We start from the raw sequence: 16,860 nt of genomic DNA on the forward strand, positions 1-16,860 counted from the left end.
TGATAGTATCTATTTAAACTCTTGTGGGGTTCTACGGAATATATTGAAGTCTGTTGCATCAGCGTAACGGCGTTGGTCAGGTGGCGCTACTAATCAAGTAACGCTAGTCGGAATAAACGGAAAAGAAAGGGATGGCGTTTCGTCCCGGGCCAGCAAGTGGACTCATGAGTAAGACTAGTTAGATAGTGATACTATTGCAATGTTCGAAAATTATTCTATATATAGGACGCGGAGTGTTTACCGAAGACTTCTGAGAAAATCCTCGAACCTCCTCTAATGGCGAGGGTGAGAATGATGCCGCTGTTATAATCGCGAGCAGACAGTCACAAGTAAATCAAACAATATTTAATTTTTTGGGAAATTAACGTTATTACTCGCACTAATTTCGCGTAAAACCACGTGGGACACAGGTGCGTACTTGCGACAAGTCCCCCCACTCCATCAACGCTTCTACAATGCTCGCACTATGGGAAGGGGTGAGGAGTGGGGTACGATGGCTGATCACTAGCCGAAGGGGACGCGAATCACGCATTAAGTTACACCAATCGTATGTCGGAAAAGTTTGCAATTTTACCGCTATACTATAGTTAAATGCACGCGTACTCTAAGAATATTCAAAGTCGATATTGTCGACAATGAAGCTTCAAATGAAAAAATATTACTGTATATTTTTTATTCAGTTTTTTCATGCAGAATCACCACCTTCTCGCTTGTATGACCAGTTACATGAGACACCCTGTATATATATTTATACATACCTGTAGAAGCATTCTTAGTATCGTCGTGAGCTTGATATAGTACAGTAAATATAATATTATGACGCATCACGTCAAAATCCCACGTTAAAACTGCTCCTGGATCGTTACAACGGATTATCACACGATGAATTTGTCCACGACTTAGACTAATGGAGTGATAAACATTATGCTCTTGTTCGACGGATGTAGGTTCCTGGTACAGTTCCTTTGGTACAATTCCGCCTTCGGTGATGTATGCCTGATATTTATAAAGAAAGAAAGGTACATTAAATGTACAACTTAAAGACAACACGATGAAAGAAATAATGCAATTTAACGATACTGTGAATAATAGCTAATACGTTACAAAAATGTGTACCTAAAATTTTCAGATTTGCTACACGCACATGTAATCTTCAGAAACACATTTTCATATTTCATACGAAGACATAACATATCGATTTTTAGTTCTGTATCGATAAGAATGTAATTTTAATTGGTAATACATGGGATTGACGAGAACATCACAAGTCTGATATAAATTGCAATTTGAGATTCGGGGTGTTTCTATGAAACAAGTGAAGTTTCAAATACGGTTAACAGACATTGCTGTCTTTGTTTCAATCAACATTCTTGTGATATTTCTTTTCGATACTTATGTCTTATATACTCTTGATATAGTATATTTTAAATTGAAAACTTTATATGTACGTTCTTCGAAGGGGTCATTTTAGAAATGATTGGCGAATCTCAAAAAATGAGTTTTCTAATTAATTTAAATTTTGTATATACATATGTAATAATTTCATAAATGTAATGTTTATTACTTCTATTTAAATTATGGTGATTTCGTTGCATTATATATTATAATTTTTTCCAATTTTGTTCTAATTTTGATTTTTTATTGGAACTTATAAATCTGGTTCTATACGAAAAATCCAAGGTGACCTTGATTGCGCTATGAAAACGAGTTGTTTCTATATTCTTGTGAATATATCCAACAAATTTTCCGAATCTTTATTTCTTTCGATAGTTTTACGTCAAATTATATTTTTATAATACAAATTTTTGCAAACTTTTATGTGTCTAAATATTATATTTTAGATATTAATAAAATAAATGTTTATTACGACTGATTTATTTATTCCACTTTATTTTATATTATGTATTATTTGAACATTCGAGAATCGACTTTTAATTATTGGAGAATAGTTTCATTTATTGCGACAGGAATAATTTGCATGGAGAGTTATGCACATAAATCGATATACGTCACTTGACAATTGACTTCGGTGTGAAATTATATTTGGAATAATATAGGAAAGAGAAATTACTATTTTCAGTAAAATATGAATCCAAATATACATCATTTGACAATTAACTTCGGCGTGAAATTATATTTGAAATAGTATAGCAAGGGGAAAATAACGATTTTCAATAAAATATGAATCCAAAATTGTTTTTGCATATCTGATATATCAGAAAAGGACATTTAAGTTACCCAGGAATGATCAATTAAAGAAAGATTGACAATATTTGAGGTTAGGAAAGAAGGATATTCTTTAGCTGCAATTGCAAATCTATTTAAATTATTGAAAGTGGGAGTGAAGAAAATATGCGATCGCATTGAAGAAAAGGATTTTGCAGAATCCCTACTAAGAACAGGGAGAAAACGCAAAACGACCCTAAAGGTAAGCGTATTAATTATAGTTCGCGAAATGCAGTGTGATTCAAATGTGATACCGACATTAAATAAAATAGGAATAAAAGAAAATTTAAATTTACAAGTAGATTTAACACAAATAAAAAACCCCTATGGAAAGTAAGGTTATGTAGATATAGATCATATTATATTACAGAATTATGTATAGATATTATGTTATTGATATTATATATAGATATTATACAGATATAGGCCACTGTATATTTGATAAATTTTTCATTTTTAGTCGACTTACGACACAATTCAAAATTTGTTTCTTCCCAACCGATTATTTAAACAAACATGTCTCTCAATTAATTCGGATTATCGATATTCTATAGTATTGTTAAACGTTGCTTCTTATTCTCATTCTAATATTCTTATACAGCGAAAAGTCTATGTGACTGGAAACTTTTTCATATGACTGTGCCCATAAATATACCTCGACAATTTTTTTTTTAAAAAGTGTTATAATTTGCTCCTGAAAAATTCCATAAAATTAAAAAAAAAAAAAAAAAAAAAGAAATGAATAATATCCAAATTCGTATTGTTCCTCTTATATATCACTAATAAAATAAAAAATTGATCACGGCTAATCAATATTGGAATAAGATTATACTACAAAATGTGTGAATAAAATTGATGTCAAATGTGACAAATTATAATTGAAAAAATTTTAATTCCAAAAAAATTGATACACATAGTAAAATCATTGTCTACGTTTGTCGTAGAATACCAAATTGAAAAACTCATAAACGACATAAAATTATGATAAAATATGAATATTATTAAAAAATTTTAATGCACGTGTAGCATATCAAACACAACGATCCTAATGTGAATGTGCTCGAAATTTTAGTGATACATGAATTAATGAATGAATTAATATGGATAAATTGTAAACATTGTAGCGCATTAATTTTTATGAAAAATATACGAAATAACAATTTGACTTACAGCAAAATAATAATTATTCCAAATACCAATTACCTGATAAGTTGTATTTAAGATAAGAGACAATCTCTCGTTTATACTGAATAATTATAGTGAATTATTAAGCAGTGGATTTACAATGCTGATGTATAAAATTTCTTGTAATGTTTATTATAACAAAATACTTTTTAATTATGCTACCACAAACAGTGAAAAGCATTCGAATTCGAGTGATCATATTCTCATAAAATTCAAGTTTAACTTGAGGACTAATATATTGCAACATATACTCTAAACGAGCAATAGCATAAGAAATAAAAAGATGGTACAGAAGTTAATTTGAGGAATACCATCGTACTACAAATAGCGTGAATCATTATACTTAAATCGATATGGTAATTCTCTTATAAATGATTGTACGTTCTTTCTGATTAAGGGGTACCGGTTTAGAATTTTAAAAAAATATTTTTTTTTGTATCCTTTAAATTTCAAAATTATAAAAATTATAAAATTTATATAGTTTATGGTTAAAACTTCAGACATGTTTTTTTTTACTCAAATCTATGTGGTAATTCTCCTATAAATGATCGCACTTTCTTTTGATTAAGGGGTTCCGGTCTAGAATTTACAAAAAATTTATTTTTTTCCAATCCTTTAAATTTCAATATTGTAAAAATTATAAAATTTATATAGTTTATATACTTTTTATAGCTTATGGTTAAAACTTCAAACGTGTTTTTTGTTGCAAACATTTTTTGTATAAGTATACTTTTTCGCTGACAAGGAACGTCTAGTATCTTCAGTTTTTTCAAATTTACTAATTTTTAATTATGAACAAATTTGTAAGAAAGTGATATTTAACTTCTAAGTGTCAAAAAATGATAATTTCACGCAGTTTAAGAATATGTTTTAACCCTTTCGCTTCGAACGCCGCTTACAGGCGGCATCCATGAGATAACCTGTGGTTAAGAGCGCCGCATATAGGTGGCGTCCACGCTATGGCACCTAGGTGCGGGTACCCCATATATCCGGCATCCAAATGATGCATATACAAGTGCAATCTGTATACGATTGTTTTAGTCAGCACAGTTGTTATTTAAGACTTAGGAAACCGTACAGAAATATACAGAAATCACATGCACTGTGCATATTTCTAGCGCGCGCTTCCGTTCAGTGGCGATACTTCGGCGGACTGGACTGCCGAAGCGAAAGGGTTACTCAATTAATTTAACAATTAATTAATTAACAAAAAAGTTTCAAGAAAATTTTTCGTATTATAAAACGTGGTATATACAATCTTAATCCTTTGCACTTGTGATAGCACCCAAGAATCCTAACCTAACCTCCCCTAACCAAAAATTATCAACATCCTGCCCAATTCTCATGCCATAAACCAGATGTATTATCCTAAATAATTAACTTTTCCTTTATAAACATCTTATCCCGTTCTCTTGCGCCCTACCCAAAACCAGATGTATTATCCTAAAACTAACCCTTTCTTCATAAACAGCCCACCCTCGAAACCATATGTATTACCTTAACCTCAAAAACTAACCTTCCTTCGAATATTTTCTCCATCTAATCGAATTGAAAACTGTTTCGACAATACTGTTCCATTGTTTTTTCTTCAGAAAAACCTATATAATACGATACCGTCTAGAAAATTCGTACCAGATAAAGAACTTTTTGTAAGAATGTAAGAACAGCGCGTAAAAAGTACACTTGGCGGTTTATTTTAAAATTTCGACGACCAATTATAATTATTCAAAATCACAAATAATTATAATTATGGACATTGATAAACTCGAGAGACTCTAACTTAAGTTTTAAGATAATAATGAACTTCCTAACGTTTTTACTTTTTATTTAATACTTCATTTTTGCCAAAAATCTTGCATTTTTAGAAAAACTCACAATTTTCGAAAACTGAGGATGATTGAACAATTTCGATTACGGATTCGTTTTTAGGAAAGTAAATTTTGTAAGAATTACCTAATGGATATTATAGATTTAAATTGAACAGTGTTTTATAGAACTTTGTTTACAGTTATTCTGGGAAATAAAAAAATTTGCAATAACTAAAAATATTTTCATGCTTTGTAAATTATGTATCAGTATATTTATAATATAGTAAGTAATATGTATAATATAGTTATGTATATTCTTTATGATTTGTAGTTTTCGATACTCCAGTCATTTTTAGTTTCTAAATATAGATTTAATATTCATATCCAAGTTTAGTTGATATTTTATATCTGTAACTGTTTAAATATTAGTTCGTTATTTCATTTGTAAGCATTGACATAAGGATTTCGTTAATAAAAATATATTCACTGTTTTGTTACTCAACGTGTTGTCAATATTCAAACATATAAATAATTAATTACTATTATTTCTTGATGAAGGTCTCGCATTTTTTAGTTTTTGTATTACCACAAAAACTAATTATTTATATATACTGTCTACTTATAAATATATTACCATAGAAAATTATTTTCTGTTATAAATTGCATAAGATGCAAGAGGCAAAATAAAATAATTCGAAGTATTTACATGTGGCGACAGCTATGTCGCTTTGTGTAGAAAACAAGTACGAGTATCAGTATTAAATCAGGTTTCGTTAAAAATTGGAGATAAGTGGGACGTTTTTAGTTTCTGCCCCCAAAAACGGGCGTGTTAGATCGACAAATGAAGAAATTAATGTAGAAATCCCGGACGAGACCCCAAATATTATAAGAATCCCGAATGAGATTTCGACGTTAAGTGGGATTAAGGTGAAAGGCGGTGAGATGAAGTGTGAAATACGAAGTCACTTCTAGCTAATCTTCGATAAGCCCTCACTAGGCGACTACGACCGACAACTGACTAACTAACTGATATCGAACGACTAACGATCAACTAATAATAGCAACTCTCAATCAACTCTCTTGGCAATCAACTAACTCTCGATTAACTAACTCTTGTCTTCCAGGATGGGCCCTTTTAAAGCCCGTTCACAAGACAAGCGTTTCCCCGAAGGAAGAGAAACTCCCTCCGCCAAGGTCAAGGGTGAAGGAGACTCCTCCCTTCGAGTTAGCCTCCACGAAGGGTCATCTTCGCGGGGACCCTCCCCGAGAGATGACCGCAGCCTCGTCACCCTCGGTTTATGCCGGGGAAAGCCGGGGTTGCCTTTATTTGGACGGCGTCACTCTGCATCGGGATCTACGTTTGCTTCGAGGAACCATCCAGCTTATCAATTCTCGAAACAGGATTGAGTGACGCAATAGGTTGTCATAGAGTCTATAAAAACTTAGCTGAAAATTTCGGGCCAAGTGTCAGCAGTAACACACGCAGCTTCGTCACAGTAGGTAAAGAAGCAGGGTCTCTAGAGACCTCGTTATCATTTCACGAGGGTTAAAAAATTTAAAAGAGAATAAGTATATCGTAGTGATTTGACAATTATAAACCCATAATCCCAATATCCATCATCCCAAAATGAGGCATTCTTCCTCTAATAGTCAGTTTAGACTCACACTGTTAAAAGATCTGATATGTACTCGCGTTGTTACACTCAAAATTCGCATATAAGTTCGTAACGAAAATAGACTTACTTGGAATACAACAATGGCACGTTAAAACTGAGTTTTCTATCAAAACAAATGGGCGGTCCAAAATACATCAGCATACTACGAAATAATTTACTGTCGAAAATGTGGAATGGACGTTTCAATGCAACATAAAATAGAGGAGATAAAAAACAACAAAATATAATAACAAAAATTTGTATATGTAAGAAAACCGCCAACAATCGAGTTCAAGCGACCGCCGACAGATGGATAGCAACGGCTTTGTGCTCGCGGTGGCTCTCAATCGTTGTGAAACGATCTTTGTCGTATTATCGACAGAGCGAATAATTTTGTGATTCACTGCATATCCAATTTCATTTGTAAAAGTATAGTAAGTTTAGAGGCATGCGTTGTGGTATATTTTACCCACCAACTATACTAATCTAAAAATAAAAAGAAAAGGAAATACCATAACATGATAGGTCTATTCTGTCTATACCACGTCTATCCTAAAATGCAACATAGATATACCTAGCGAATGGTTACGAATTGCCACCGCAAGAGGGAGCAAAGTTCGTAGTTGTAATAACCTCCAATTCACACGCAACTACTTTGTTAAAATGAAAAATACTAAAATACATACATGTGTAATTAATCAAAGGCTTTCAATATACGGAATGAGTTACGTCTAACGAAACAATTAAATTAATATCACAACAGGAAACACGTGATTGTGATGCAGAGTCCTATGTCACATTTAACTTTTACATTTTACTTTTTACACGTGACACCTTCAAAGAAAAACTCTGCCATACTTACAACACGGTGATTCAGGCAAGAAGCAGAAGCCTTTTCAAAAACAACGAAAACGTGGTCTACCTGCTGGAAGCAGATGTCGCTGGTTATTTTCACTCTCCCACAAAGATTGTACAATCATGCGTATTATTCATCCTTTTTAATCGAAAGTACTTGCATGTTGTAATATGTTAGTGTAAAACGTAATGTAGTATTTCAAAATGTTTGTTTGTTTGAATTAAATAATATATTTAATTGTTTTTTAATAGGACGATTTTTCAATTCCAAGTATTGTTTATATTAGAAATGATAGATATTTGGTCGACTTCAATGCAGAACGGGGGAGTATTTTAATTTTCCTTTTCATTTTGCATATGAATAATATATTAATTGCATTAATGTATTGTAAATTACAATACTGATAGTTTTATATTATCGAAATTAATTTTGTTATTTTAACTGTACAAATTAAATGAATATATTAGTTGAAGTATTACACATATTAAAAATAATTTGATCAGATTTGTTACAAAAGTAAATTTCTTTAAAAACAACCATATATTGAGTAAATATTATTTCACATTGGAAAACGGCAATCTTAAATCACCAAATTCTATATTAAGCACGATATTTTAATTACAGCATTACTTCTATGTATTTTGAATATTGTACATGTAAATAGGGTAACAGGATATTTGTGACTATAAATTAAATATCAGTTATATATAATACACAAATGAATCAATTCTTTACCATTTTGCAGTCCAAGGTTTAGTCTTTAGAAAATAATCGATTCAAGATTTCCAATATATAATACACACATTGTATGTCTAAATATCCGGGATGGAAATTTCGGGTACTCGAGTCTCAGGCCCCATCAAGCATCGATTAGGTTGGGATTAGGCCGATTCCTGATAACCTACAATACGTGGGTACCCGAAACAGTTTCAGGTACTGAAAATTGTAGGCAAGTTAGGTCAGGTCGGAATTCCGAAAATATCAATTCTAAATTTGACAGTCACAATGGAAAACATGATTGGAAAATTATGGAAAATGTCATTTTTATTTTTAAATAGTTTTTGGATTTCTTATCATCGACTAACCAGCGTTTTGATTCGGGTACCCGGAATTTATAAATTTTTGGGACTCCAACCCTCTCCCGATTTGAATTTCGAGTACCCGTGCACACCTACTAAGTAAAAAACAAGTACGTATTCAGTTGATTTTAATAAAAGTATTTACATACGTTCTAAAATATGTACTCTACAAAAAATATTTTATTTAGAAATTGCTCGGTCAAAAAATACTTATGACCCCAAAAACAGTTTTCCTAAATAAATTGTTTATAAAATACTGAAATGAACTTCATAGCAATAGAACATGCTCTATTTTTCATTTTTGTAAAATTAAAAAAACGTGTTCAATTTTATGAATTTATGAAAATTTATGAATTTTTACAACTTATGTGTCTAGTTAACTAGTGTCCTATTGATTAAATTCACTTATTTGAACTGAACTTCTATTGTTCGTACATAAGATTATAGATAGCAGTGAAAATCAATGAACTCCTATAGTATGAACGAAAAATCACAGAGAGCGCTAAAAATCAGAGAATTGTGGCGGGAAAACAGCACGTAGCGCAAAAAACCACTGGTAGCATCTGTATTAAGTTCCTTTTGTTTTAAACTGAGAATCATTTATTCTTCGCATCAAATATTTGGTAAGGAGAACAAAACCCCTATAGAACACTTGGCTATATGAACTGTGTTTCCCAACGAGTTTAGATACGTGGAATTCCACTGTTTGAGTGATAACAGATAACATCGTTATGAAATATTCGTCATACTAAAGGGTGTCCCAAAATTTACGCAAGATTTGAATTTTCCGCCATTTGTGTGATAAAGTGTTGCCAACGAAAGAAAAAAAATACCGTGACAGCTGACAGTTCAGAATACTAAAAATGGAGCGCTCTCCAAAGAACAATGCATCTTCATTGTTGAGCAATATTCACAATATTTAATTAAATACTTGTGTTTTCTATTAAAATTACTTCTTGCGTGAATTTTTAGATATCCTATAGAAGAAAATCAATAGTTTTGATTTGTTATTGTTTTAAACAAATCATTTGAAGCTTGCATGTGATAAATGTTACAGATGATTGTAATAGTTTGAATTACTATAGGAGGTAGTAATAGCTAGAACTTTATAGTTAAAGTTAATAGTTAGAACTATATAGTTTTATATATATGTATATAATAATGTATATATGCATATATAATAAATTAAATACAAGGTATCTGGTATCTGATAACTGGTGATACAGGTATACAGGAGATAATTCTACATAAAAAATAAATAGGAAAGAAAAAATAAAATTTTTTTATGCGAGGTCTCATTTGCGAGGAAACGTAAGGAAAAGTATAAAAATTCTAGGGGTGTACGTAAATCTAATTATATTTTAATTTCATGGATTTTTATATAAAATATTTTTTATGTTGCTGTATCATTCGATCTATTTAATATACATATGAAAGTAATAGAAATGTTTATAAAAATAAATAGATACAGTCTACAGTGAAATTCATAGCATTTTGCATTCTTAAATTAAAAAGCGCATACTCCATGAATTTTCAGCCTCGATTTTCTTAAAAATGAATCCTTAAACGGAAAAAGTTTGTTCTTTCTTTTCGACTTATTTTTACATATAGAATCACTTTCTACTTGATTGTACTACCAATTACCAGACACCATTTATACATAATATATTAGATATGTCTATATAGAGTATCTCAGCAATGGTTGTACAACCGGGAAAAGGGTGATTTTACGTGAAAAAACAAATCGAAAATAAGGAATAAAATTTTTTCTTTGGAAGCTTCGTTATCGAGAAAATCGACTTCGAATATTCACTGAGTACGCGTGCACTTAACCCTTTCGCTATGGCGGCGTCGCCACGAAGCCTCTCCCGTAGAACGAAGCGACGTGCCAAAGATGGAAACATTGCGATCGTGCATTCTTTAGTATTCGCTCTTATGACACAAATTTTTTGAAAAAAAAAAAAAAAGAAAAGGAAAAACTAATCATCGCAATAGAACTTGCAATTCTTGGCGAAAAGAGCTAAGGGGAACGGTAGCACTTGTCTTAATATTTTACTTAATTTTTGTGGCCGGTGACTATAGTCACTCGTCATGTGTAAATGGCGTCTCGTGGCCGGTGACTATAGTCACCCGTAATAGCGAAAGAGTTAACTTTGACTAAGGCGGATGGACCATTAGTATATCAGTGTACTCGGTGGATATTCAAAGTCGATTTTCTCGACAATGAAGCTTCAAATGAAAAAATTTTATTCTTTATTTTCGATTTGTTTTTTCATGTTGAATCTGATACTCTGATGGTCTATTCATCTAACATAAGCCATAGTTCAGTGCACGTGTACTCGGTAAATATTTAAAGTCGATTTTCTCGACAACAAAGTTTCGAATGAAAAAATTTTATTCTTTATTTTCGATTTGCTTTTTCACGCAGTATCACCCCCTTCTTGGACATTGCTGGGTCACTTTGTATACATGATGATATTATATGTCTTGAGAAAACATCTACCAAGATATGAGATTATACCATTTATCACTAGAAATCATGATGTGATTTTGAAATATGAATGAATCACATATAATTACTTTTAATGGTAATAACCATTTTCCTTTTTTACATCTATACTACAGATAATTTTATTACATCTATTGATGTTATAACAGTTGCAAGTCGGCTAACATTTCAAAAATTTACGTAGAAGTGTATTAATAAAATAATTTGAAATTCATTTATCCATTTGATCGAAAAAACTGTGAAATTATGGAAGAAAAAATTGGAATACAAACATGGTACCTTCGCTTAAATTGATCTTTTTTAAGCAGTTCAACATTGGTATACAGACTAAGATAAAGATGGTTTTATGAAAATAATAGTAATATAAAATACTAAAAATTTAGTTATACCTCATTTTTTCGTCACGAGTCACAAGTTTAAATGTCCAATATTTAAACAGCTACAGAAGATATACAATCTTGATATTCTAACTGCACATCTTTTAAAAGCCTTTATTGCAAAACGGTAAAGAATTTTTCTATTTCTTTTTAGCAAGTACCTTTTTATTAATTTAATTTGTTTTATAATTCTAGAAAAATCTATGCCTCTTTTGAGTTATATATATTTCTTTAATTGTAGGAACAAGCGATTTTGGAAGTGAATTTGAGCACTAGGTATTGTATGTATGATTAGAAAAATTGAGAGAATATTGTTATTTAATATTATAACGTTCTTGTGATTCTTATAAGTGTTAAACAGATTGAAGTTTCACCTGTGAAATTACTAATCACATAAGTATATTTTTTTAGGTTTAATAAGAAATTGTGACTAAAACGACACAGTGCAAAAATGGCGCGTGACTACCTATTTTATAATTTTCTATCTAAACCCCTGATTTTGAAAATCTAAATATTTATTCTTTCCTATGTAGTTTAGCTAAAATTCAGAAGAATCACGTTCATGTATAAACTATCCTTATGCTCAATTTTTATTTACTTTCACAGCACACCTATCTTCCTACATTATTAAAATTTTTATATTCAACTTAGAGAATATCCTATACAAATTTTGTCTTTTTCTAAACTCGATTATTTATTAAGTTCGTAAACGTAAGGTGATATAGGTGAGAAATGTTTTGTAAAAAAGGAAAACTATAACAAAACATGAAAAACACCAAATATGTCTACAACTTCCAACAAATAAAACAAAGATGTAAAAGTCCTTACGTTAGTAGCAGTTGCGTCGAAAATATAAAATCTTCGAGGTACCATACCATAAATCTCGCACACACTGTCCTATTAGTTAAAATAAATTATTGCCAAGTATAAAATTTATTGCTAGAAAATATTACAGACACTGGAAGTATTACTTCTTGCATTGTTTCTTTTCACTCATAAATGAAATTAGAATACAAAAATAATTTTGTATAAAAATGTGCATTTATGTATACAAAATTTGATACCATGAATTATTAATCTTAGAAGAAGATATCTCTTATTCATTTTAAAATTTATCTTGTAGTTAACGGTTAAATAAACCACAATGTAACATAAGATTCTAAATTAAGCATACAGAAAAGGTATAATAAATTATTCTTACCTCTGACGATCCTCCAAGGAAATCTGGGATATATTCAGGTTCAATGTAGTCACTTAGACTGCCTGGACCTTGCTCTTGATAATTGGTGCCACAATAAAATATAAATTTCTTTCTTGTATTTTCATCTGTGTGAGAAATTTAGATACAATTAGAATACTTTTCTACAGCAATTAATAAATAGAATGGATGAACATTGATGAACACATTATGTCTTGCAAACACAGCATTCAATAAATACATAAAATATTATAATTTACAAATTTTGAATTGACTTCAAATATTATTATATTATTTCAAATAACACTGTCTGACAAATTTTAACTTTTTCTCTAATCTGTAATATTCAATAGATGATTCTTGTAAAACTTACTTTCCTAAGCACGAATCAATAATTGAAATTGCACGATCACCCACAGTTTTCGAAAAAATATGAGTTTTTCTAAAAAGGCATAATTGTTGTCTAAAATAAAATATTACGTAAACGATATGAACTTTGGAAGGTTCATTGTTGTTTTATAAATTAGGTGAGAGTAGCCGGAATTTATCAATGTCCATAATTATAATTATTCATGTTTCTAAATAATTATAAATGGTCATCGAAGTTTAAAAGTAAGCTTTTTAAGCTTAAGTTAGTAGAATTTTGACCAGAATTTAGTAAATGTTAATGATTATTTATATTTTTCATATTTTTTAACAGAATTGTGTGGTTAGAAGGAAAAACACCACATGTCACATATTTTTATTTTTGAAATATTGATGTTTAAAATTCTAAAATTAAGAATCCGAGATATTCTTATCCATGATTCTTATAAATTGAGAGCTGCCTCAGTTAAAGGATATCTTTAAACAACGATGCCTTTTATATCAAGGTGCAACCATAACTAAGAATGCTTTCAAATGTTGAATACAATGGTCCAACGCAATTGAGTATCTGGCCACTTTATTGACATAATGTTTATATGAACGTGAAAAATGTATACACTATCTGAATTAGTCTATTATCAAAAATATTATACAATGATTGTGATATATGATTCTGAAAAGCAATATTATTTACTTACTTATAAACGTGCTTATCAGCGTCCACAAAATAGGGAAGCATCTAGGTGCTCGCATAATTAAAACTCTTCCCATGGTTTCTGGGTAATTTATTTCAACAATTTCAATAATACGTAATAAAGCCTGTAACAATAATGTATTATAATTAAGTATTATATATTATATCCATTATAAATAATAGTTATATAACATTTTATAAAAAAATTCTATTAAAGGTTGCTATTAGGCAAGATTTATGACATAATCATGAATAACTGTTACTTTCCGCAGTAATTGGTGATTTATATTTCCGATTAGAGTTACAATATCAATAGAGTTACTCGACACATGTATCGAGTCCGCGCCGAATTTGATATTACGTTTAAACTTCGCAGTTCTATTCAGTATATGTATCGGGATTGAAAATAAACAAAATAAATCCTATCTGTACGTACACTCATACATGAAAGTATTCGAATGTTAACAAGCGTCATTTTTTGAAAGTGATATACGTGTATTACATTGAAATATGTGTAACGATAGTGATGTATATAGCAAGAAAGAGCTCTGAAAATTATATTAGCAAAATTAGAAAATAATTTAACAATATGTATTGTATTTATGATACATTTATTATACATATGTAGTATTGATGAATCATAAAAATATTGTATAAGTAACAATATTAGTGAGAAGAATTATTGCATCCCGAACACTGCAACTCTCGATTGGAGCTTCGTGGGGTTGTAAGGCCCAAAGTGAGGCCACGGTTGGCAGGAAAGCCGTGGTCAAAGGGCGGCGCTCGCGTCGTGTCCGAATCTGAGGTTCGGATTGGAACCCTTCTTTTCTGGGAAAGAGACTCACCAGGGGCTCACGGGTTGTGGGGAACACAGGAGGAGCACAGGTTGTTTCTTCCGAGATTCCGGTACTCTCCCAGCGCGAGATAGCGCTACCACGGGGTGGTTTTAGTAGCTAAAAATCCCACATAAACCCATTTCCCAGAGACTGGGGTATCTTTGGAAGATTTAGAAATCTCTAAACGTAAGAAAAGAAAAAAAGGATTGGAAGGCCCACTAGGCTGACGCAATGTGAACTAATGTGAATGTGAACTAATCAGACATAAGTGATCTAGACCTGGTTAGGTTTTTAAAATCATTGCGAATTGGCGCGTATCGATTGATGTTATGATTGGTTGGTGCGAAATGTTAGTCCTAAGTGCGTGTTTTCTTATTGATTGTGTATATCTGTTAGGGTTGTGTACTGGCTTTGATGTTTTTCGATGATAGGAGAGTATGTTTAAACAAGATGTTAAAATACGGACCGCTGTAACCATCGTCTAGCGATGTTTTATGACCCCTTGCTAGGGACTGATTTGGAAAGTTCAGTCTTGAGATCGAACAAACACCACTAATTAAAAAATAGGAAGTTCGATATGACGTTGATCCGTTCTTTGTTGCTTAAGACAGCCTTAAGATGATTTTCCACTTAACTCACTAGCGCCACCACGGTCGACATCCTCAATAAATGTAATATAAATATCGTATATGCCGTTGAATTGTTTTCTCATTTTACTAATATAATGTTGGGATAATGTCTTTACCATATTTACCACTTCGTTTTAAATATTTCACTTCAACGTACATATTTCAATTAGTGAATATAGTGAATGTAAACGTTTGAATACTTTTGTATACGAATGTATATTTACTTTTTACTTTTTAGATATAATTTCCATGCTTTATTACTCTCTGCATCTTCAGAAGAAATGCACTCATGAGAATTATTTTCTGAACCCCTCTCTTCAATTTCTGTTACTAAATCGTCATCAAAGCAGTCACCCTCCATTCAAAAATGCATTACAAACTAAAAGATTAGTCCCCCTGGATCATTTAATTTAAAAGAAAAATGAAAGTGACATCTTCATTAGATTTTGAGGAAACAACTTGTAACATTTTATTTAGTGTACCTTTGTATGTATATCAACGTATGTGATCAATATGAAGTATTAACATCTCAAATATAGGTAAATTTTTCTTGTTAATATTTTAGGTAGAATCTAAAATTTGAGCATTTTCTATCATCCTCCACGATTATTCAACTGTTAAATTACCAACAATTTGCTGCCAAAATATCGATGATTGAAGCAATACACATACCGATAACCTTACTACAGCATCCATAAAGTCGAAATTCACGTATTTAACCTAACGTACCCCCTAGAAAAAGGTGACTTATGCTACAAATAAGCATGCTTCTGTTAGGACCATGAAATCATCACCGATACCATTACCAAAATCATGGAGTTCTAAAGATATAAAAAGAACTGATTTTAGAGCTATGGGATAGTCGGTAAATTTAGATCTATAATGCTGCTTTGGTTAGTCGATAAGTTCTGATACATCAAGGTAATCAAGCTAAAATCTCACTCAAAGTTTTCATGTCATTAATTTTCTATTAATGTTAATTAATATTATCCACGCTATAAGAAGATAATTATTTATATTAAGTTCATAATGTATATCTATATATATTCAGTTGTGCTATATATGTCATTTGTAGACACAAAATGTTTCCTCATCCTATATTTCATTTTCATTTAATGTGCTCAACTTTGTCACATCTGTATTCTTACGTGCTGTAGTGTCGCTAAATACTACATGTTCGATATAAAATCCATTACAGCTACTTAATGCATCATTCACTATGTACTTGTATCCTATTAGCCATTATAAGGGGTTAGCCATTCATATTGATATATAATATCAATAAAATATATGTGGGGTGAGTTTATCCGTGTTTTATGTGTGGAGTGTGGAGTGTGGAAGTGCGGTTGAAGTGCCTGCCACACCGATGAAAAAAGCGTTTGCAAAGATGTTTGGCTGCACGTGTTAAAATATGTGGGGGGGGGGGGGGGGCGGGCCTCAAA

At 31.2% G+C, this 16,860-nt stretch overlaps 1 protein-coding gene across 4 annotated transcripts in view; it reads right to left on the minus strand.

Moving 5' to 3' along the window:
* Nucleotides 1-16,860, minus strand: part of retm (real-time) — a 44,989-nt gene that overhangs the window by 3,714 nt on the left and 24,415 nt on the right. For 2 of the 4 annotated variants that reach the window (XM_017912083.1, XM_017912085.1), the window contains exons 11-15: nt 13,958-14,078; nt 12,897-13,021; nt 12,524-12,592; nt 7,737-7,796; nt 759-996 (exon numbers count right to left, since the gene is read on the minus strand). In XM_017912083.1, coding sequence (XP_017767572.1) covers nt 759-996; nt 7,737-7,796; nt 12,524-12,592; nt 12,897-13,021; nt 13,958-14,078 — 613 coding nt within the window. The remainder of the gene's footprint in view (nt 1-758; nt 997-7,736; nt 7,797-12,523; nt 12,593-12,896; nt 13,022-13,957; nt 14,079-16,860) is intronic. The other 2 variants (XM_017912084.1, XM_017912086.1) reach the window with 2 other exon arrangements.

Source organism: Eufriesea mexicana, unplaced genomic scaffold, assembly GCF_001483705.2.
Source record: "Eufriesea mexicana isolate 0111107269 unplaced genomic scaffold, ASM148370v2 scaffold325, whole genome shotgun sequence".
Taxonomy (NCBI): domain Eukaryota; kingdom Metazoa; phylum Arthropoda; class Insecta; order Hymenoptera; family Apidae; genus Eufriesea; species Eufriesea mexicana.